This window comes from Microtus pennsylvanicus, chromosome 18 (genome assembly GCF_037038515.1).
Source record: "Microtus pennsylvanicus isolate mMicPen1 chromosome 18, mMicPen1.hap1, whole genome shotgun sequence".
Lineage (NCBI taxonomy): Eukaryota > Metazoa > Chordata > Mammalia > Rodentia > Cricetidae > Microtus > Microtus pennsylvanicus.
Window position 1 is genome coordinate 27,234,887 of NC_134596.1, and position 23,497 is coordinate 27,258,383.

The following is a 23,497-nucleotide window of genomic DNA, read 5'->3' on the forward strand; positions in this document are numbered from 1 at the left end:
GCCTTTCAGAACGCCCAGTCTGGTTTTGGTCCAGGTGCACCTCGTTTGTTTATCAAAAGAATACTGGGCATTCCCTTCATGACAGGTATGAGCAGAGAACTCGGTAAAGAAGCCGCTGAAGCAGGGGGTTTTATTGTAGTATGAGACAACAGCCAGAGGCGTCCAGAAGCATCCAGAGAAGAGAAGAAGAAAAAAAAAAAAGCAGACAGGCCATGGCCAGGGCTGAGAGAAGAGAATCTAGCAGAATTGGGGGAGGGGAGTGAGCTGGGACAGCCTGGGAACTAGCATAGTGGAGAGGTGGGGGAGGGAAGAAAGGCCGGAAGACCGGCGTGGTCTTTAAAATGCTGAAACGCATGGCAGGTACGTGGGAGCAGGTACGGAAGGAGTCTGGGTATGTAGCCGCCGTCACAGGCTGTGGTATGTAACCCCAGGTGTGTTCTGGCAGGCAGAAATCAAGCAGGTTTCTGAGGAATGGTGCCTGTGAACTTTGATCTATACACCAGAAATCCTATAGTCCAGCTTGAGCTGAACCTAGGCTATCACTGTGCACACCGTCAGCGAACCTGCCCCTTTTGGGGCTTCTTGGGATTTCTCTCTTTGGACCTAATAAGAACTAGGAATTAGGAACCACTCTTAAGAATTCTAAGTTCCAGTCCAGGAGTCTCTAGCCTGGCTTGAGGCCCTGTCAAGGTCTGTCGTTGTTTGTCAAACTATCCCAGGTAAAGACTGGGCCCACTGAGGCACTACTGACCTGGTAGAAGCCACCAATGGTTCCCCCCCTGCCACGCCCACAGCCTCCATTGCCTTCACTGGGGCAGAGGCCAGGGACCTGCCCCCTCCTATCCAACCACTCTCCTGCCCTGCCCAGTTAATAGCCCACTGTTTCAGAACCGGCTTGCTCTGCCCTCAGAAGACCTCACAGGTTATCCCACTGACAGCAGATCCCAGAAGTTGTAGGACATTCCTCGGGCTCCCATCCCGGGGATGTTTATTCTCTGGGTGGAGGGTGAAAAAGAAAGATGTTGCAATCCACTCCATCCACGTCAGACACAGACGCGTCATCTGAAAGGGAGGAGGGCAGGGCTAGAGGAGGGACACCCTGAGGCAGCCAGCCCTTGATTTAGCCTGCTGGCTGGCCCCCCACCTGCTAGCCTGAGGGGATGAAGCAGCCCAGCCTACAAGGCCTGCCCCCTCTCCCCGACTTCCCTTGATAACAAAGCAGAAACTGAAACTAAAAGAGGCTCAAGTTAGAGATGAGTCACTTCCCAAAGTAACTGCAGTAACCAAGCGGTGACAACAGAAAGGCAGAAGAGAACTCGGGGCACGGGAGCAGACAGGTGAGAGCAGGAACCGCACAGCAGCCCAGCCTGGGAAGCAGAGGGAGGGGGCTGCTTGTTGGTGGGACAGCCAGACAGGACCAGCAGGGCCTGGCACCTAAGCACCGAGAAGCTGAAGGGTGATAAGAGGCCAGCGTCCCCTGTTGCCAGGTGCCACTGGGGACAAAGAATAGGGCTGAGGGTGTAGTCTGGCAGGGTGGTGGCCTAGGATGCCTGGAGGCTTGTGGGTACTTGAATGACACCCTGGTCGCCCCCCCCCCCCATCCTCCAGGACTTTCTGAGGGACGCCAAGGAACATGGCAGGCAGCCCAGAGGTGGTGGCCATAGACTGCGAGATGGTGGGCGTAGGGCCCCTGATGGTGAGTGGCCTTGCCCGCTGCAGCATCGTGAACCTCTATGGTGCAGTTCTGTACGACAAATACATCCGGCCAGAGGGCGTGATCACCGATTATAGAACCAGAGTCAGCGGGATCACACCTCAGCACATGATGAGGGCTACGCCTTTTGCTGAAGCCAAGCTAGAGGTAAGTGAAGGACCAGGAGTCAAGCCAACAGGAGTCGCAGGGACCCTGTCCTTCCACCTCGGCACCTTCCCTAGGGTCTGTGGTCTGTGACTCTACCATGAGAAATTCTTCACATTTCTGAGAAATGAACCCTGGGCCTTGTTATCACAGCCCCCGATGAGATAGTTCCCCCGCCAACAGAGAACCTTAGGCTCCCATCTGGGGCTGCTTCCAGAGCATCTATCTGGTCTAATTTTTGGGTCTTGTGCTAGGGAAGTAGAATTCCTGCTGTTGTCTCTCTCTCTCAGACCACACGGCCCTGGTGAGCCTAGGAAATGAGACTCCGAGGCCGAGCAGGCTTGAGTTCCCAGGCCAGAGATTCCTGGTCTGGAGATCTTGTTCCCTAACCAAGTGCTCTGGACTGTAGCAGGCTCCCTCTTGAGCTTGAAGACCAAGGTTTTTTACCCTTTAGCCTGTGGCCACGTCTCCCAGATACTTTGTTTCTTTGTATGACTGAAGGGAAATAAAAACTCAAGTGGAAATTTCCCCAGGGTTCATCACCTCGGGGCAGGTTCAGCAGGAGCTTGGGGAAGTTCAAGATCACAGGAACTGTGGTTGGTCTCCACGGAGACATGCCCAGTATGTACCAGAGCACTGAAGGCTAGACATAAAAAATCCCAATAGTGATGTTGGATGGTGGTGGCAGCGCACGCCTTTAATCCCAGCAGAGGCAGGCGGATCTCTGTGAGTTTGAGACCAGCTTGGTCTACAAGAGCTAGTTCCAGGACAGACTCCAAAGCTACAGAGAAACCCTGTCTCAAAAAAACAAAAAACAAAAAAAAAAAAAACCCAACAGTGCTGTTACTTACTAAGTAGTGGAGTATTCTCTCTCTCTCTCTCTCTCTCTCTCTCTCTCTCTCTCTCTCTCTCTCTCTCTTTCTCCCTCCCTCCCTCCCCCTCCCTCCTTTCATCTCTCTCTCTCCTTTCTTTTCTTCTCCCCCTCCTTTCTCCTCCCACTCCTCTTCTTGTTCTTCCCCTTCTCCTCCCTCCCTCCTTTCTTAGCCCTCCCCATGCTCATTGACCCTTCATTTCTACCCCAACCCAGTCCAAGTGGTACTCAGGAATTAATTGTCTCACAAAGAAGCAGACACTCGTGAGTCATGGCTCCCTGCTGCTCCGATGCACACTTGTCTGTATCTACCAAGGACATACTGCTTAGACTTTGGAAGGTCCCCCGGGAATGTGTGTGAGATAAGAGCAGACCTGAGTTTTCAGTGACGAAGTTGCCTCTATTCCACCATCCACCCTTTCGGGAGTTGCAGCTGACACACACAGGCAGCCTGGGGAAGGGGCCAAGAGCAAGCATGTTGTCCCGGGATCCATTCCCAGCTCTGCCACCTGCCTGCTCTGTGTCCTCGGGCTTGATGGCCACCCTCTCTGAGCTCACTCATCAAGGCTCTGCGATATGAGGATGACACACCAATATGAATGTATCCAGTGCCACGTTCCAGATCCTATCCTAAGCAAAGTCACACCACGTTCTTCACTCTGCGGCAGCGGCAAGAATGAGGTAGCCAGTCTCATCACTTCTGCTTTTCAGACGAGGAGACGGATGAAGGGGCAAGGTCGGTGGTACACGGGGTGGAGCAGAGCTCATTCTGACTCGAGGCTGGAGCTGTAACGTTCTGTTCCAACATTCCGCATCAGTGTCCAGTATAAGGGACAGTGGCCAGCACGGCACACTCCATCCATCGCAGCCCAGGCTACTTGAGCCCTTGACTGACCTTAACCTTTCTCAGCCTCCTAGAACAGGAGCCTAGTACCGCATCTCATATCCCCCTCACCCCGCCCCACCACTTCCCAATGAAGTAGCCGTACCAGAACCTGGTCCCCGCCCCATCCAAGGCCTTTACGAGGCTGCCTGCGTACTACGTGCCCAAACACCAAGCTGTCCTTGACTTTCAGGAACGTGGGACCGACCACGATCCCTGAAGAAGCCGTGCCACGACCTGCATGACTTTGGGATTGACCAGGCTAGAGTAATAAGGAATGAAGACACGCATACAGAAAACGTGGGGTGGGATGAACCCTTGACTCTGATAGAGATGCACCATAACCAGGGGCTCAGACTCCTTCAAGGCCCTGCTAAGGCACTACATCCAGCAAAGGAAATTAACTAAGAAGATCTGAGGGGGAAAAAAGATTAACTCACACATTTTTCCTTAGCATGTCTCTTTATTCTTTTTCTGCTGCAAATGCTTCTAGTTTATACACTTTTACAACCAGCAAGTTCCCAGCCCGGGGCTGTCCAGGACTAGAATTCTTTTTTTTTATTATTGATATTTATTGAAATCTACATTTTTCTCTGCTCCCCTCCCTGCCTCCCCCTCCCCCTTAACCCTCTCCCAAGATCCCCATGCTCCCAATTTACTCAGGAGATCTTATCTTTTTCTACTTCTCATGTAGAAGTAGATCTATGTAAGTCTCTCTTAGTGTCCACATCGTTGTCTAAATTCTCTGGGATTGTGATTTGTGGGCTGGTTTTCTTTGCTTTATGTTTAAAAACCACTAATGAGTGAGTACATGTGATAATTATCTTTCTGGGTCTGGGTTACCTCACTCAAAATAATGTTTTCTAGTTCCATCCATTTGCCTGCAAAATTTAAGATGTCATTATTTTTTTCTGCTGTGAAGTACTCCATTGTGTAAATGTACCACACATTTTCCTTATCCATTCTTCTGTCGAGGGGCTTTTAGGTTGTTTCCAGGTTCTGGCTGTGATAAACAATGCTGCTATGAACATTGTTGAGCACATGTCCTTGTGGCACGATTGAGCATCCTTTGGATATATACCTAAAAGTCGTATTGCTGGGTCTTGAGGAAGGTTGTTTCCTAATTTTCTGAGAAATCGCCACACTGACATCCAAAGGAGCTGTACTAGCTTGCATTTCCACCAGTAATGTAAAAGTGTTCCCTTTTCCCCACAACCTCTCTATAAGTTGTCATCGGTGTTTTTGATCTTGACCATTCTCTCTCTCTCTCTTTTGTTTTGAGACAGGGTTTCTCTGTAGATTTGGAGTCTGTCCTGGAACTAGCTCTTAAAGTCCAGGCTGGCCTCAAACTCACAGAGATCCACCTGTTTCTGCCTCCCAAGTGCTGGGATTAAAGGCATGGGGCGATCTTGGCCATTCTTTCAGGTATAAGATGGAATCTCAGAGTTGTTTTGATTTGCATTTTTCTGATGACTAAGGATGTTGAACATTTCCTTTAGTGTCTTTCAGCCATTTTAGATTCCTCTGTTGAGAGGTCTCTGTTTAGGTCTGTACTCCATTTTTTTTTATTGGATTATGTGATCTTATGATGACCAATTTCTTGAGTTCTTTGTATATTTTGGAGATCAGACCTCTGTCTGATGTGGGCTTAGTGAAGATCTTTTCCCATTCTGTAGGCTGTTGTTTAGTCTTGTTGACCATGTCCTTTGCTTTACAGAAGCTTTTCAGTTTCAGGAGGTCCCATTTATTAATTGTTTCTCTCAGTGTCTGTGCTGCTGAGGTTATATTTAGGAAGTGGTCTCCTGTGCCAATGTGTTCAAGTGTACTTCCCACTTTCTCTTCTATAAGGTTCAGTGTGGCTGGCTTTATATTGAGGTCTTTGATCTTTTTGGACTTGAGTTTTGTGTATGGTGATAGATGTGGGTCTATTTTCATTCTTCTACATGTTGATATCCAGTTATGCCAGCACCACCTGGTTTTTTGTTTTTTTTTTTTTTTGGTTTTTTTCGAGACAGCGTTTCTCTGTGGTTTTGGAGCCTGTCCTGGAACTAGCTCTTGTAGACCTGGCTGATCTCGAACTCACAGAGATCCGCCTGCCTCTGCCTCCCGAGTGCTGGGATTAAAGGCGTGCGCCACCACCGCCCGGCCCAGCACCACTTGTTAAATATGCTTTATTTTTTTCCACTTGATATTTTTTGCTTCTTTGTCAAAAATCAGGTATTTGAAGGTGTGTGGATTAATATCCAAGTCTTCAATTTGGTTCCATTGGTCCTCCTGTCTGTTCTTATGCCAATACCAGGCTGTTTTCAGTACTGTAGCTCTGAGGTAGAGTTTGAAGTCAGGGATTGTGATGCTTCCAGAAGTTCTTTTATTGTATAGGATTGTTTTGGCTATCCTGGGGTTTTTGCTTTTCCATATGAAGTTGCATACTGCAGTTTCTACACTCCTACAACCAGCAATTTCCCAGCCAGGGGTGGGTGGTGTCCAGGACTGGAATTCTTTAGGGCCATAAAAGACAGATAGGACATAAAAGACATGCACGCGCACGCGCACACAGAGCCATGACCGTCAGCTCGAAGATGGGAGTGGCTTAGTGAACATGTGTCCCTCCCCTTAAGGTTAATTAAGGAGGAGATTAAATCATCAGGGAATTCTAGAAGGGGAGACTAGTGTGCTTCGCTATATTTTTAGATGTTTAGAATAAAGAGCTAAGAAGTTTATATTCAGTAAAATCACGAGGAAGGCAAAGATTGCCTTTTTATTCAGTGCTCTGCTTTTGTCCCCCCATCATGCATAGAGAATACCGAGTAACCAGGCAACCTACGTAAACAAATGGGAAGCTATGGCCCTTGATCCATTAGCACATTTGCCGGATGTTGCAAGCTCTCAGGGCCTTTTAGATCTGAAGTTGACACCTTTGCTCTAAGTGGTTGAAGCATAAAGGAGACCCAAACCTCTAAATGATCAGAGCTGGGGCTTGATACTTATTAGCCTTTCTGATCCTTGGCTGCGTGGGTCTACGGGGGCCAGTGAGAAGAATGTCTTTCTTGCTGTCTCCGAGAGTAGAACACAAGCAGTAGTTTCCTGAGCTAAGATCATCCGTACACTGAGGTGAAGGTGAGCGTAATGCAAGGTTAGTTTTAGGTCGCCACTTTCCTTATCTATAAGTGAGGTAAAACCAGGGCATGCTGATTTTTTTCTATATATCTGAGCAGCTATGAATCAAAGTTTTGGGCATATAATAATTCTATGTTTGGATATCTGGAAATGTCTTAAACAGAATGCCTTTGTCTGGATTCTAAACACTGCCCAAAATGCCTGTCAATAAAGATAATTGCAGGAAGCCAGATCCCTGTGTTTAGATAGGAGAGAGGAACAGAGGCCTGGTAGTGGAAATTGTTTTTACACATAGCTAGGGAATGTAATCAGTACACCCCAAATGCATAGGGAAAATTGTACCCAGTAAATGATCAAATAGTGCTGGATTGTGGGGGATAAATCCCAAATTTGTAACAGATGGGAGGAAGCTACAGCAAGAAATTTACAGCAAGAAAACAGCCATTTTATTCCCAAGGCAATAAGTCACCATCAGCTCAGAAACCAAGGAGGCGGGTTAGCTAATCTTGGTTGGGTGTCTCTGTAGGGGACTGGTCTCAAGCCGCAGTCATCCGGGGAGAGGAAGCTGTGGCCAATTATTTCTCTACATACTGCTTTTTAGCTAAAGGTTAACCATTCATCCAGAACTGTCGGACCAGGGGAGGCTTCACAATTCTCCTGAGCCAGACCTGGGTGAAGCCTCTCTGTCTCCATGAGTCTGCAGCACTTTTATCCTTGGTATGGCCATGCTCATATCATGAATGTTGTAAGAGAGGGTGCAGGGAAACCACCAAACTGAACCACACCATGGGTGAAAACCGAAATTGTGTTCAGACTGCAACACTATCTCTGGGGTGCAGGAGGAAAAAAACTTGGCAGGGTGGCTTTCGGATGTAGGTAGGTACATGCTGGTAGAGACTGGGGAGCTTGGAAGATCGCATTGGCACAGGTGTATATCAATAGAGAGCTATATGTCCCCTTTGCCAGAGGCAAGGGAAGATAAGGGAAGTGGCTCCTTCTGGCAGACAGAAACCCTTTTCACAGGTTCCTGAAGAATGCTGTGTAGGAGCTCCAACCTATCACCTGGAATCCTTTTGCTTCTCCTCCAGCTGGAGTCTTTACTGTCATCCTGAACCTAGTCAGAGGGCCTGCTCTTGTGTGTGTAGGGGGGAGGGGGCAGGGGGAATGTTTGGACCTGACAAATGCTTACTCACACAGAGTGTGCTGGTTCCCTACACAGCTGGTTCTCACTCACTAACCACGGTATTTTGTTACTTGTTTTTGTGGTGCTGGGATTGAACCGGACCCTTCCACCAACTGAGTCACATCCCCAGCTGTCTTTATACTTTTTGAGATACAGTCTCACTAAGCTTCCCAGGCTGACCTTGAACTCGCTAACCCGGCAGGTTTTGAACTTTTGGTCCTTCTACTCAGCTTCCTGAGTAGCTGAGGGTACAGACATGCACTTCCAAATGCATTCTTCATAATTGTGTGTGTGTGTGTGTGTTTGTGTGTGTGTGTGTGTGGCCTGTGCACTTGTTTGTGTATGCACGTGTAAGTACCGGTGTACGTGCGTGTGGAGGTCAAGGTCCATCACTGTAAGGTGTCTGTCTTGATTTCTTCCCGCCTAATTTTTGCGACCCTGACGCACATTGCTTTGGAAAGGACGACTGACCAGCCAATGAATTTCAGAGATCTCCTTGTCTCCACCTGGTCCCCAGCATGAGGCATATAGACAAGTGCCTACACACCCAGTTTTTAAGTGGGTGCTGGGGATCCAAACCTGGGTCCTTAATGCTTGTGTATCTGGCCCTTTACTGACCGAACTGTTTCCCCAGCCTCATCTATGTTTTACTCCTAAAGGCAGAAAATACGCATGGGCCCCATAATGTACTGGAGACCCCCAGAAGAAAGAAGCTGCTAGCCTTTTCTCAGATCCACAGGCAATGGAACTTTCCAGAGGCATCTGAGTTCTGGGCAAGTTTTCTGTTCAAAGCTCTTCAACCCCAGGTTAAAGAGAGAGTGAGTAGGCCCAAGTCATGGCATGCAGTAAGGCAGCCTGTGATAGCCAGGAGTGCTGTGGGCTAGCCTGAGCCCCCTGGCTCTGCCCAGGAATGTCAGAGCACTGACACCAGCTCCATTTCCTTTGTGTAAGACAGAGCCTCATATAGCCCAGACTGTGCTCAGACTCACTATGTAGGCCAGTTGGACTTCTGCTCCTCCTGGGCTTACAGACGTGTGTGTTAGTTTGTAATGTGATACTATTGCTTTCACAGGGTAAAGCCATTGTTCTATATCTTTCTGCATACCTCGATCGGCCAATCATCTGGAACACTGGTTCTGAATGAGATGAGAATTTGCACACACACACACACCCATCCCCCACCAGAGACATTTCCGGCTGTCACTGTGGCAGGAGCAGGGCTGCCATTAGCAGCACATAAACAAAGGCTGGATGTGCTGTTCAGTAGCCTCCTCCCCTGTCCTACTCCACAGGAAAGACACAATGGGTGGGCCTCGGCCTATAGAGCTACAGTGTAGAAACACGGGTTTATAGAGACTCTGACAAATCACAAACAAGGAGCCCAAGAAGGGCAATGATGCGCTGAAGACACAGGCAGGTGGACTACATGTCAACTGTCAGGCTCAGGGCTCCTTCCTGGCAGCTTCGTGTCGCTCTACTTCCGGGAATCGAGGTTACTTATAGCTCATATCTTGTTTTTGTCGGCTCTCCAAAGGCAGAAGGAGGTAGTCTGTGGTCAGGGAGGGGTATCAGCTGGGACTCTGCCACCCGGCAGGTCCCTGCGGAGCTTAGCCAGGTCCCGGAGGCAACTCGGCTGCTCTTCTTTTAATCCAGGATAGCAGTGTGAGCCAGGGGCGGAGTAACCCGTGAGCCTGGCAAGAGACAAGAGGAAGGGGGGAGACGGCCCATTCCCGATGACAGAAAGACCCTTGAAACTCTGGGAAGACAAGAGTTCTCTCCAGTCCCCTACTTACAGCCACCTTTGCTGGTCGCCAGCAGTGAATGGCCAGATATAGGAAGCAGTGGAGCGTTGAGGGTGTGGAAGAGAGACAAAGTAATGGACTCCTAGAAGCTGTCAGGGTCCAGGCAGGTTTCCCAAACTGATCAGCAAAGTGGAACCAGGGGGAGGGTTGCCAAGGGCCGGCTCCAGGCCCTTTGATCCTGTGCCTCTGCAGCTGGTCCTGGTGCTCTGAATAAGATTCATCTGGGAAATGCTAGGACCTAGGATCAAGGAGCCTATGAACAGGGGGCACTAGCACCTGGTCTTCTGACTCAAGACCTGGGCCTCCTTTTGCATCTGGGTGCCAGTTAGCCAGATAATGGGACAAGCCTCCACCTCAAGCTTCTTGGCTAAGTGTCAACACAAGCCCAGAGAGGCCCTTTGATGTCCCCAGGAGAAGCAGGCAGTAGAGCAGCGTTAGGCAGGCAGGAAGCTTTTTCTATGATGCAGGTTAAGGTGCTGGTTGTGGACAGAGAAAGCTGAAGGCAGGCAGAGCTGTCTTGAAGCCATAGCCAAGGCCAGACACCCTGTTTTGTTTCCAGATGCCTTTTTCTAGCCAAGTTAAAGAATGTTGCTGTGCTGTGTGCCAGGGTATGGGAGAGAGGCCAAGGGGAGGCTTAGAAGTCCATGTAAGACATGAGGCTGAACGCTCCGAGGGTTGCCCTTTTCTCTCACTGGGCTGCTAGATCAACCTTGCTCATCCAGCAGTGTGACAAGCAGATGCTCTGAAGCCAGGCTCTGTCACTCCCTCTTTGTGTGGGGATCCCAGCATTCCGATGTTTAGCACATCATCCCCCCAAATGGCCCAAACACTGGTAGGTAGCATTTGTCGTGCCTGTGTATCTGTGGTCGAGCAGGGCTATGTAGTAGGGGCAGCGTGGCAGGGCCAGCAGGCAGAAGTTATGTGTAAAGTTGCTTGCTGCTGTATTAGATTTTCTCAGCTTGTCTCTATATATGACCTTTCTCCAGGGTTTCCCCAGCCAGGGGAAGTTCATTCTCCTCCTTGGTTTGCTTAGGGTCCCATGTAGCTCAGACTGACTTTGATCTCACTGTGAACTGATCCTCCCGACTCCAGCCCCCAAATTCTTAGATTGCAGGTCTGTGCCACCATGCCAGCTTTATATGGGATAGGACCTAGGTTCTCCCATGAAAAGTTTAAAAAAAAAAAAAAAGCCGGGCGGCGGTAGCACACGCCTTTAATCCCAGCACTCGGGAGGCAGAGACAGGCGGATCTCTGTGAGTTCGAGGCCAGCCTGGTCTACAAGAGCTAGTTCCAGGACAGGAACCAAAAGCTACGGAGAAACCCTGTCTCGAAAAATCCAAAAGAAAAAAAAAAAGAAAAGTTTTTACACCCTGATAAATCTCTCTGCTGACACAATAATCCAAATCAGACCAAATCAAACCGAATAAGAAACAGCCCAGGTTTAATGGATGCCAACACTCCCCTGTGGCCTTCCAGGCCCTCAGAGAGGAAACAGGAAAGGAAGACCAGAAAATCATGTGTTTATTCTCTGGGGGTCAGTTTAAATACGCTGTGGGTGTGGTCTTGAGCCACTCTGGGGAGGGGTCACCATTTGACGGACTTTGTTGGAGGTGGAGTCTGGACTCAGGCAACTCCCAGAAGAGGGGGCTTGGGATGGAACTTTTTACCCAAATTTTCCAGACTTTTTTAGGATATATAGATGCCAGGGGCTGGGGTGACGCTTCCAACCAAACATCCCATGCCAGGCAAGTACTCTACCAGCTGACCCACACCCCAGCATGTAGCGTGAATTCTAATTGTTCTTAATAATAAAAACCCAGAGTCAGATATCAGGGCAAATGTTGAAAGATCAGAGAAGTAAAGGAACCACATACTAGAGAGATTTTTTTTTAAAGATTTATTTATTTATTATGTATACAGTGTTCTGTCTGCATGTATGTCTGCAGGCCAGAAGAGGACACCAGATCTCATTACAGATGGTTGTGAGCCACCATGTGGTTGCTGGGAATTGAACTCAGGACCTCTGGAAGCACAGTCAGTGCTCTTAACCGCTGAGCCATCTCTCCAGCCCGTAGAGAGACTTTTTAACCTCTACAAAATCCTCAGACCAAAGTGGGCAAGATCTTGTCTCCATGAGTTCTCAGACTGAATCGCTTGAACTCTTACTTCCTCTCACCTTATATTCCTCTTTCTGCCCAACCATATCCCTTCCTGTCTCCACCTTTCTAGTGCTGGGATTAAAGGCGTGTGACTCACAAGCACTGGGATTAAAGTTGTGAGCCATCACTGCTGGCCCTGTTTCTTTTTTAGACTGGGTCTATCTAAGGTAGCCCAGGGTGGCCTTGAACTCACAGAGGTCTGTCTGCCTCTGCCTGGAATTAAAGGTGTGTGCCACCACTGCCTGGTCTCTATGACTAACTAGTGGCTCTCTGACCCTCAGGCAAGTTTTATTTGTTATAGCACAAACAAAATATCACCACACCAGCCCTAATTATTGTTTTTAAAGAGCACTATGAAGGAATTAACAAACATTTAAAATGGTCAGAGACACTTTAGGAAAATGATTTCATTCTCTGGGTTTTCTGTTACCATTGTTTTCTTCTGTAGAATTCTGTTAAGCCTGGGCCTCCCTCCTAACTGGGCTAGCTTTTGTTGAACCGAGCCAGCAACTTAAAGCTTTAAGACAGTATGAATTTGTTATCTTAATGTTCTTCTTTTCAGAAGTCCAACCTGGGCCTTTTGGGGACCAGAGTTAAGGAGTTTGCAAGGCTGGTTTCTCATCCCTTGCCAGGTTCTGGAAGCAGCTTGAACACCTTGGCCTCAGTCCTTCCTCCTGTTCAAAACTACCAACAGTCCACAAATTATCCTCCAAAAAAAAAAAAAATCCCTGACCTTCAGAACAAAGGGTCCTTGATAATGGGGGTCTATTCTGGAACTCTCATTCTCTGCCCAGTGTTAGGGATTGGATCTAATAACTTTCCCACTGAGCCACAATCCTTACCAAAAGCTTCCCTATTTTAAGATGAATATATGGCTAACAGTTTAAGTTCCACGTGTACTTACACACACACACACACACACACACACACACACACGCCGCTGTCCACGTATGTGTTCACAGATTCCCCTCAGGGGGTGTGGTCACCTCTGAGAGGTCATTTCTTGCCCCGTTACAGCAGAGTCGCTCAGCAGGTGAAAGGACATAGTCTATGTGCCGTGTATCCATGCAAGCCCTTCCCACGGGCCTCGGGAGCAGCCCAGGGTAGGGGTCCTCACAGAGTTAGCCTGCTTTGAGAAGGGCTCTACACCTTGTGTCCCTCCAGTGAGGGAAGGCGATTTGGCCCAGGGTCCCATAGCAGCTCCAAGAGTGGCCACTGCCCACCTAGCTCCATGACTCCGGGGAGGGGCAGGCACCCCGCCTGGAGCCCCCAGGGTGGACATGCGTGGGGACACCTGTCTTCCTGAACAGATCCTGCAGCTTCTGAAAGGCAAGCTGGTGGTGGGCCACGACCTGAAGCATGACTTCAATGCACTGAAAGAGGACATGAACAACTACACCGTCTACGACACGTCCACGGACATGGTGCTGAGTCATGAGGCCAAGGTGGGCCATTACAGACGGGTGTCCCTGCGGGTGCTGAGTGAGCGGCTGCTAAACAAGCGCATCCAGGTGAGGACCCCTCCCCCTCCACCCCCCCCCCCCCCGCCTCCATTACCCTCCCATCTCTCTCTTTTCCCTCCTCCCCCTCAAATGAAGAGTAGCCCACTCTTGCTCTCCCGGCTTTCTCTCCTCCTCCAAACAAGGAGTCCTCTTCCTACTTTCTCCTTAGTCTTCTCTCTCTCCTAAAAGTGAGACTCCTCCTCCTTTTCTTTCCCGCATACCCCCCTTCCCCCCTCTAGGTAAGGAGCCTCTGCAGCCTGCTGAACCTGGGCCTATCTTCCAGGACTCTCCACCACCACCTCAGAAGCTCTGGTGCAGACATGCAACCCCAAGATTCTTCCCTCCACCTCTGAGAGGCTGCATGTTTGTGTGTGAGGTGTCTTTGGCTTCAGGAGACCAGAGTCAAGGAAGGGAATACAGAAAACCTCTTTGTGAGGTGATCCCAGGAGCACTGGCAGGGAAGGAAAGGGTTCTTGACTTAAATCATGTGAACCATGGGTCTTATACCACGGCAATCCCAGGTCAAAAGCCTGTACCTCCAATGTGCCATAGTGGGACCTGAGAGCTGGGGTCCCTATGTGCCGGGGACCAGCCTCAGCAGAAAAGTGGGGCTGGAATCTGGGATGTCTGGAAGGCGAAATGAGTATACAAACACAGGATCTGATGCAGGGGACAGGCTATCAGCTGCGAGCAACAACAACTTCTTCTTCTTCTTCTCCTTCTTCTTCTTCTTCTTCTTCTTCTTCTTCTTCTTCTTCTTCTTCTTCTTCTTCTTCTTCTTCTTCTTTCTCTTCCTCCTCCTCCTCTTCCTCTTCCTCCTCCTCCTCCTTTTACCCTGGGTTTCAAACCTCAGTCTTTTATTGTAAGGTTTACACAAGGAAAATGATTCTTTTTTTTTTTCTTGCCACAGGTTAATCATTACCTGGGCAAAGCAGTTCACAGGAAGTATAAAGATTCTTTGAAATCAGAACATCATCATTCATTATGACACTTCCCCAGTTCCCAAGCCACATGCAAGCCACTATATTCTCACTTCTTGGCTGAGTTAATCATAAAACAACTTCTGAGGCTTCCACCTCCTTGGCTAACTACTTGCAGTTACAGAAGCATAGTTCCGTGGGTTTTACTCCATTGTCGTACCTTTCCCATTGTTGTTCCTCACGATTCCAATTTTGATTTATAAGGCCATAGGCAGTCAGCCCTAAAGCCCTAGGTTCCTCAGAAACTTTATTCGTCAGAGCCAAGTTCTTTTCCATTTCAGTATAATTCTTTTGCCAAGTTTTATAATCAGGTGAAGAACAATTTCTGTATTTTCCCCAATTCTTTCATCAGTTAGGTTTTTTTTTCCCATGACCTGCTTTACAGCTCAATGCCTGCCCGCTCTATCAGATCAGGAGGACTCATATTATCATACAGCACATCGATATTTTCAGAAGCCACTGGTGTGGAAAGAGAAAAAGAACATGAAGAACGAGTACACTAGTAGAATTGGTTTAACTAGAATCGTCTGTAACATGGCCAAGTGCGTACGCAGACACCATAGAAGCAGTCCTCGGGGCGTAGGAGTTTCCTCCCCGGCCCTCAAGTAATGTGCTCTTTTAGCTGCCGCTGGGCTGCCTGGAGGCAATTGCTTCCTGCATCTCCGGAACCTGCATGTGGAGGGGGCCAGCCCAGGCACCTATGTACCAGTTCCTGTCATATGTTCCGTGTTGCTCCAAGGTGCTACCTCCTTAGTTTGTGGGGGTGGGACTCACCCTTCTCCAAGTGAGAAGAGCTGTAGGTAGGGGGCCCACCTTAACAGCCAAACACTACACAGGGAACACAGGGACCCTCCTGGTCAACAATTTTGTTTCGTTTTTTTGAGACAAGGCTTCTCTGTGTAGCCCTGGCTGTCCTGGAACTCTGAGATCAGACTGACCTCAGACCCAGAAGTCTGCCTGCTTCTGCCTTGAGAGTGCTGGGAATAAAGGCGTGTGCCACCAGTGCTCAGTTGGGGGGTTTTGTTTGTTGGTTTTTTTTTTTTTAATGTTTCAGCATTGGGGAGCAGACCCAGGGACTTGACCATAACAAGCTGAACAAGCATCAGCCTTTGTTTTCTTTTCTTTTCTTTTTTTTTGGTTTTTTTGAGACAGGGTTTCTCTGTGGTTTTGGAGCCTGTCCTGGAACTAGCTCTTGTAGACCAGGCTGGTCTTGAACTCACAGAGATCCGCCTGCCTCTGCCTCCCGAGTGCTGGGATTAAAGGCGTGCGCCACCACCGCCCAGCTAGCCTTTGTTTTCTTAAAGCAGGGTCTGACGGTGCAGCCTATATTCCCAACTCTGACTCCGCCTTGTAAAAGCTGGCATTGTAGGTATACGAGCAGCTTCAATAGCGCTTCACGGAGTACCTACTCTGTGTTAGATGCTGAAAGTGAAGGTGCCACGCCCCTGCCTGGGAGAAGCTCTCGGTTGAATGGGAGGCAGCCCAGGAGCAGGCTTTGTTGGGGAGAGATAGTTCAGTGGGTAGAATGCTTTCCTAGCACGCACCATAGAGACCAAGCATGGTGCACACCTGTGACGCTAGCCCTTGGGGGTAGAACAGGAAGGCCAGAAGTCCAAGGTCTTCCTCAGCTTCATAGTAAGTTGGAGGCTAACCTGGAATACAGGAGCCAGGTGGGCAGTGTCCTGGGGATGAGGAGAATGGTGGTCTGCCCCCTAGCAGAGCAAATCCCAGTATGGTTTACAGGGCCGGAGTCACAGCCATCTGGAGAGAGGGAGGAGCCAGTTGGAGAGGGTCCATGAGCCAGCGCCTGTAGGGTGTGGATGACTTGTCTTGAGTGGCTGATAGTATGGACCCCCACCCCACACCTCTGCTAATTGTTTTGGAGGCAGGAGTGGGCCTGAATCTGGCTGGCCTCAGTCAGTCCCCTGACCCATGAGAATGGTCTGGCTTTTCTTATACCCCGAGGGCACGCAGTGATCTTCTATGCCTGCACCAGGAGCGGTGTCTTCACAGCTGCCCTTCTGCCACCCTCTGTGGCTCTCAGCTCAGGCCTTGTCCTGGGGATCTTGAGCCTGCTCTGCAGAACTGTTAGGCTCCATTCCTCAACCTTGGTTATTCCAGGAACTCTGTTTACCCTTCTCATTGGCCCCTATCTGCCCTGATGTCCTCAGAACCCGGCCTCTGGCTCCTGACTGAGGACTTTGCTGATCACCTCAACAGCAGATGAGCCAGAGTTGTCACAGTCAGAGGTGCTGATCCCTCCCATTACGGGCATGAACCCCACAGGGAAGGAAAGTTCCTGGTGTACTTAGCCCTTGGGCCTGCTGGGAACTGATAATACTTTGATTCCTTATAAGGCAGGTGTGTCCAGGTCATTTTACCGAAGAGGAAAGAGGCACCAAAAAAAAAAAAAAATTGCCCAAGGCAATGAGGTCCTGGGAGGGAGCTAGAACTGGGACCAAGGCCAGGGCTGTCCACTTCTCCAGGCTGACTGGTAGAGGATGCTCCAGCCACCGGCTACCACTGCCACAGACAGTGAAGCAGTGACATTCAGTGCCCTGTCCTCACCTGTCAAGCGAGGGTGGTGGCGGCACCTAGGACAGTAGCACTTGGGATGTAGGCGTCACTGTGGACACCCGCTTATTAATAACACAGAACGGGATGTGGCAGCCTGTCTGAGCTGGGCCTCCCCGCAGATGTCTGTAGTAGCCAGTCTGAAGAGTATAGGAGCCCTTGGAAAGGCAGGCTGCCCTAGCAGAGGGACATAGGGGAAACAGCCGAACCCCCTCATCGGGTTGCAGGTAAGACTTGAGGCCAAGAGGTAAGCAGGGAGTTGGCATGACTCTTGATGTGAGCCCCCACTCTCTAATGTTTGTCGTGTTGAGCCTCAGTTGCACATCCAGTAAAACTGGGGATAGCCAGATCTAGCTCCTGGGGTTTGGGACGGTTCCATGGGCCAAGGGATTAGCACCGAGGTGACAGATGGCAGTCATTTCTTCTTCAACAGAAAGTCTTGAACCCAGTTCTTTCCCATACTCTGGCCCCCTCTTCAAAGAGCTTCTGGTGTCGTGGCTTGTCCTTCTCTGTCTCTCAAGTACTCTCAGACTTTCAGGGGACTGGGCCAGGCACCAATGTCCACCCAGCCTACCCTCTACGTAGGAGATGGATGGATGGAATTTGCTGGTCTCCACTTGGTCACGCCCTTTCTCTTTCTGAGCGCCTTTGCTCTGCCCCACCCCACACACCCTTCACCGGAGTTCCCAGCCTCTCCTTGTAAACTGCCCTATTCAGCTCCTGCCACCCACTGATTCCTGCTCAAATCCCAGTCGGAGACCTCACGGACACTCTGCCTACTGACCCATTCCAGGACTGGGGAGGCCAGGGTGTCTTCAGACGCAGCTCCCTTAGCTCTCGCTCTCCCTTGTGTCTACAGAACCACTGGCTGGGTCACAGCTCTGTGGAAGACGCCAGGGCCACGATGGAGCTCTACAAAATCTCTCAGCGACTCAGAGCCAGAGGCCAGCCAGGACTGCCCCGCCTAGGGGCATCATACTGAAGGTCATCCTCTTCCAGGGACCAGAAGCTTCCACTCCTTAAGGACGGTAGTTTTCCACAGATGAGACCCGTTTCTAATAGCAAAAGCAAAAGCAAAGACAAGAACACTCCTCCATGACAGGGTTTCTCTTACTTTTGGGGAAAAAAAAACAAAAAACAAAAAACGAACAAAAAAGCAAATACAAAAAAAAACTTTAGTAATAAATCACACTGTATTTTATCTAATCAACATTGGAACTTGTCTTTTGTCTTCCTTGGTGACAGAATGAAGATTTATGCCCAGGAAGTTAGCAAGTGCCTCTATCTCTTCCCCTTTCCCTCCCCTCACTTCTCCCAGGTCTATTTATTTATTACTTTGCACATTGCAAAGAGAACACTGGGCAGGCAGTAATAGGAAAACTTGCTTTTTAATTCTTCTTGAGCCCAGGCCCACCTTGAGCTTGTGACTGTCCCCACTCAGCCTACTGAGTGCGAGCATTATAGGAGTGTAGTACCGCAGCCAGTTTAGATACGTAGAGACCTTTGCCGATGCTTTCTTTCATACACTTCAGGAGATTGAAGCTAGGCTCTCCTCTATGTTAGGCAAGTGATCTACCATTGAGCCACATCTCCAGCCCTCCCCCTCCCTCTCTCAACCTTTTGCCATTAATTACTTTTATTTTTGAATTTTAAACCTTATAAAAAAGTTGCAAGAAAAAAAAAACACGCGCCAAAATTCAATTCCAAGACTGTACAACTCAACGACCATCTGTAGACAATTGGGACGAAAGCTGTGGAGTGTCAATTTGATTTTATGCTTTTACAATGTATTTTTAGGCACTGTCCGTCACCAAAACAACAAAAAACATCCATGACAGAGTGAGAACTAGAAGGAACAGTTCGCTTTATATCATCCTTCCTGACGTGTTGATGCCGGTACTTCCGCATTCTATCACATCTCCCCTTCTCTTCTTCTCTCTCTCCCCTTTCCTTTCCCTTCCCTTTCTCCTCACTGCTCCCTCCCTCCCCACTCCCCTCACCCCACCCTGTGTATGAATGCAGGCCACTGTGGCCCATGTGTGGGGGTCAGAGACCAACCCTAGGGAGTTAATTCTCTCCTCCTACCACGTGGGTCCCACGGATCAAGCTCAGGTCATGAAGCTTGGTGACCAATGCCTTTACCTCTTCCCTGTCTCCCTTCCTCCCTCCCTTTTTCTTAGTACTGAGGAGTGAACCCAGGGTTTTGCACATGCTAGGTACTCTATCACCCCCCTCCTTTTTTTTTACTTTGAAAGTTGCCCAAGTTGGCCTTAAACTTGCAATCCCTATGCCTCGCCCTGGCTGCTAGTGTGATTATAGGCCTATGCCCCTGGCCTTTCTCGGGAACTTGAATCCTGTGCATCCAAGGAAACCACTTTGGAATCTGAGTAACATACGTTTTAAGGCCCTTCTCTTCTTGTTGAATTTACATCGAGGGGCACTGTTTCCTAGGCTTCCTGTTCGGGTGTCAACCCACCCCATCTTGAGACTGGCGCTTTGAAGCAGAGGCCCTGAAAGTGTCTTGGAGCCGGCACTGCTCTCCCTCCTCCTCCTCCTCTTCCTCCTCCTCCTTCTTCTTCTTCTTGTTTTTTTCTTTTTTTTCTTGAGACAGGGTTTCTCTGTAGCTTTGGAGCCTGACCTGGAACTAGCTTTTGTAGACCAGGCTGGCCTCGAACTCACAGAGATCCTCCTGCCTCTGCCTCCCAAGTGCTGGGATTAAAGGCGTACGGCACCACCACTGGCTTCTCCCTTCTTTGTAAAACGAGAAAGCCTAGAGTCCAAGGGAACTAGGTCAGGAGGCTAGCTTTGTCCTTTAGGGGCTGTGTAGCCACCAGCAAGCTCCTGACTTTCTTAAGCCACAGCGTCTCTGCCAGTGACACAGAAGTCCTAACGTGACATCAGGTATTTATGAGCTGTTGTCTGCAGACTGTGAGCACCGCTCCTGTCTTCTCTTAACAGGCCAAGGGTCAGTAACTGTCGTCATCATTTCTTGGGCTGCGGCCAGAATCTGCATCCCAACTCCCATCTCTAGCCCTTGTGATTTTCAGCGCAAGAATTCAGACATGAGCCACAGAGCGCAGCGTAGAAAACAGGATTTTATTGCAAAGTAGGTGCCAGTAACAGGGAGAGCAGACGATGGGCAAAGAGACCAGCGCCTGGACCTACGCACCAGGCAGGCTTTATAGTATGTCTATTATCCCCAGCAGTCCTGTTAGGCCTTTGTTCTGCTCCATGGTGGGAGATCTCTTTGGACTGGGTCTCTCTGACTTGCAGGAGGAGGCTCAGTGCTGGATGATGCATCTTTTATTCTTTACTAGAAGGCTTCCCTTTTCCCGTGAACTTCAAGACTCCATAGAACCCATTTCAAGTAGTTACCTCAGGCTGTCCAGGGAGTCACGTTAGCCTAGGGGGTCACTTTTCTTCCCTCAGCAAGAAAAATGATTCCGGCCCCAACCTGTGACCCTCACTACCCAGCAGTCCCTGTCCTTTGTGTTCTAGACTTTAGGAGGGAGGGTCCAGCTCCTAAGTTCTCCAAGTCTGCTGATGTCTACCTACCTGAGTGGGGCTTTAACCCAGATCAGCAGACTGGGAAGCTGTCAGTACCTGATCCATACTGAGTGTGAGCACACTGAACTCAAGTCCTGGGGTTCCTCAGGAAGCACCTCCTGGCTTCAAATGGCAGAAGATCAGGCTTGCACATGGAAGCTGAAAAAGCAAAGATGCCTCAATCGGACTACAAATGCCGGGTCCTGTTCTAGTGGATCTGCCGCAGGACACTGGCATGGATGAGAACGGCCATCTGCATCTGATTCTAACAGGCAGGGACCTTGTCACGAGATCAACTTGCCTCCCGGGCAACGGGAGCCTCCCTGGGAGGCATGACCAGCTTTGAGAAATGCTGTTTGAGTGACAGGTGAGTGCAATATGCAGCCAGAGTTGACAGGTGGCCTAGGCAAGGGAGGACTTGGTCACCCACCCAGCCTCTTCTCCGGGGACAGCTGATACAGAGGGAGGCCTGAGGCCCTGCACATTGGCTAGCCCTGCTTCACAGATGAGAGGCTCACGGTAAGAGGGCTGAGGATGCGGCTAATTTGTTAGGGTGAGCACCTGGCAATCACAAAGCCCCGGGTTCATTTCCCCAGCACCTTGTAAACCAGGCGTGGTGATGTACACCTGGGATAGCACTGGGGAGGCTGAGGCAGGAAGATCAGAAGTTGAAGGTCGTCACTGGCTACACAGCCAATCTGAGACTAGTTTAGCCCACTTGATATCCTGTCTCAAGCAACACAGCACATAGCACATAGCAGGTAAGGTTGGGATCTGAGGGATTCTGGTCTGGTTCAACCTCCCCACAAACCTGAGATGCTTTACAATGGTAATGCCTGCCATCTATGCTACTGAACTCCGGGCACTTGGGGACTCCCCCTCAGGAGGGGAAAGTGCAGCTCTCATTCCCTGTGTGCTCCCCCAGGCCTCACACCTCTCCCCTCCCTCCACCTTGCTGATCTGTTGTTTCTTATGGATCTGGGAAATCCGTGGTTGCGTTTGCCCTAGCTGGCTACCACCCACCACTAGGTGGCGGTATTGGACTATCAGCCTAACAGGACTCCTTGGAGGCACACAGCTGTGAGATGCTTTTAAAAACTTGGGCACTGATCAGGTACCTCTGGCTAGTCATTGGTCTTTTTTTTTTTTTTAACTGAACTTGCCTCAAGTTTATTTGTAAAAACAGCATAAGGTCCTGAACATCTGCAAATATTGTATAGATATTCACACCAGTCCATCTGTCTTCACGTCGGCAGACTGAGACATTTTTTATGGGGCCTTCATGGGGGGCTGGGCACCTTTGGGAGCCTGAGCTGCAGCTGAGGCCTCTGCCTTGGCTTGAACCTTGGGCTTTGTTTTTTGGAGCCTACGACCCCTGGCCATGTAGCTTCTAATCCGCTTCCCAAGCTTGGGGTGAGCAATTAAAGCCAGATGGGTGAGTTTGCGGCTGGGGCCCTTTGGCACCTTGGGCTTCACCACCTGGGGCTTCACCAGGGCCTTGATGGCCTCCCCACGTGCGCTCATGGCCTTTGCATTATTTGCCTGCATCTTCTTCAGGCCTTTCTTGTTGTGCTTCTTGGCAAAGCGCATGTTCCTCAGGAACTTGGGGTCGACCCCCTTGAGAGATTCGGATCTTTGTGACCTGGGTTTCTTGATGCCGTTTCTGTGCCATTTCCGGGACTGGTTGTGTGTGGTGTGGTTCTTGGACTTGGCCATGGCTGGGCGGTAATCGGCGGGTCCCGAAGCGCCTGCGACCGGAAGAGAAAGCTAGTCACTAGTCTTAATCTCAGAAGGGGGCCTAGATATGACCCAGGATAAGGAGGCTGGCTCCAGGCTCTCTAAATCACAACCCACCTTTCTTTCTGTGGCTTCCAGTTCTTTTGAAAGGCAGGACAAACCTAGATTCTTTTTTGTTGTTGTTGTTTTGTTTTATTTTGATTTGGTTTTTCGAGAAAGGGTTTCTCTGTAGCTTTGGAGTCTGTCCTGGAACTAGCTCTTGTAGACCAGGCTGGCCTTGAACTCACAGAGATCCACCTACCACTGCCTCCCAAATGCTGGAATTAAAAGCGTGTGCCACCACTGCTCGACTCAAACCTAGGTTCTTAAAGGAACTCTAACTGAACTTCCTGCTTCAGGCTGGCCTGCTTGGATGCCTGGGAGGGAGCCTAGCTGTTACCCAGGGGTACAAAGCCTATGGGAAGAGCCTGCATCTTACAAGACACTTGCTCCTTGTTCCCAGCTGTCCTAGAGGGGACCCTGAGGACAAGACCCAGGAAAGAGAAGGATTCAAGGTTAGCATCTACTCTGAGGGCCCAGAATGTATCATATGTTTCTTTAATGGTTTTACTCGGACCCCTGGCCAGCCCAACATCTTATTCTCTACCACAAAACCACCCTCCCCACTTTTCTCAGACCTCACACATAGTAGGGTCTTTGATCAATGGCTGTGGGGGCGGTGATTGGGCTTCTTGGAGCCAGGAAAGATAAGTGTCTTCTATCTGTCTGGGGCTGGTAGAGGGCTATTTGGCATTGAAGATGAGTCACCCCCTTGCCACCTCGCCCTGAAACATAGAGGAAAGTTTGGGGAGGTACTGGAAATAACGGTTTAGAAATGACCGGGCCTGGCTGAGCACACACCTGAGTCAGCTCTGACTCAGCCCCAGACAGTAGGTCGCCTGCCCCTGGCGAACTCCTGGGTTCTTCGCTCCTCCAGCCCAGCAGCTGAGTGAGAAAAGCACCCCCCCACACACATACCCCATCCATATGAGAGACCGTCAGCATCCTCCTGGGCCCCCACCCTGAAAAGTTCAATGACCCAGGCATCAGAACCCAGCACCCCGGCGCCTTCCCATCTTTTTGGAGGGTGCCAGCCAACTCAGCCTGGTCCAGCTTCCAGGAATGGGAACCAGCACTGCCCAGCTTCCTGCCCAGCGCTCTGCGGGCTGTGCCAGCTTCATGGCCAAGAGTCTTACTCACTCTCGGAACAATTTCTCCTCTATATGGAAAGAACATATGCTTTGCC

General features: G+C 49.8%; 1 protein-coding gene across 2 annotated transcripts; it reads left to right on the top strand.

The window, feature by feature from the left end:
• The first annotated feature begins 1,089 nt into the window (after positions 1-1,089).
• On the top strand, positions 1,090-18,141 carry Isg20 (interferon stimulated exonuclease gene 20). 2 transcript variants are annotated; one of them, XM_075952825.1, is made up of 4 exons: positions 1,090-1,337; positions 1,609-1,861; positions 13,184-13,384; positions 17,789-18,141. In XM_075952825.1, exons 2-4 carry the CDS (start codon positions 1,634-1,636, stop codon positions 17,909-17,911), a joined length of 552 nt encoding a protein of 183 aa, XP_075808940.1. In that variant the 5' UTR covers positions 1,090-1,337; positions 1,609-1,633; the 3' UTR covers positions 17,912-18,141. The 2 variants fall into 2 exon arrangements, with proteins under 2 accessions (XP_075808940.1, XP_075808941.1); XM_075952826.1 differs by lacking the exon at positions 1,090-1,337 and adding an exon at positions 1,366-1,487.
• The last annotated feature ends 5,356 nt before the right edge of the window (positions 18,142-23,497 follow it).

What these genes read in the sequence shown, in the direction of transcription:
- Isg20 (XM_075952825.1), top strand. Translation starts at nt 1,634, where the DNA reads ATGGCAGGCAGCCCAGAGGTGGTGGCCATAGACTGCGAGATGGTGGGC. An exon ending in TTGCTGAAGCCAAGCTAGAG is followed by an intron (nt 1,862 to 13,183) that starts GTAAGTGAAGGA and finishes CTTCCTGAACAG; the next exon opens with ATCCTGCAGCTTCTGAAAGG. An exon ending in TGCTAAACAAGCGCATCCAG is followed by an intron (nt 13,385 to 17,788) that starts GTGAGGACCCCT and finishes TTGTGTCTACAG; the next exon opens with AACCACTGGCTGGGTCACAG.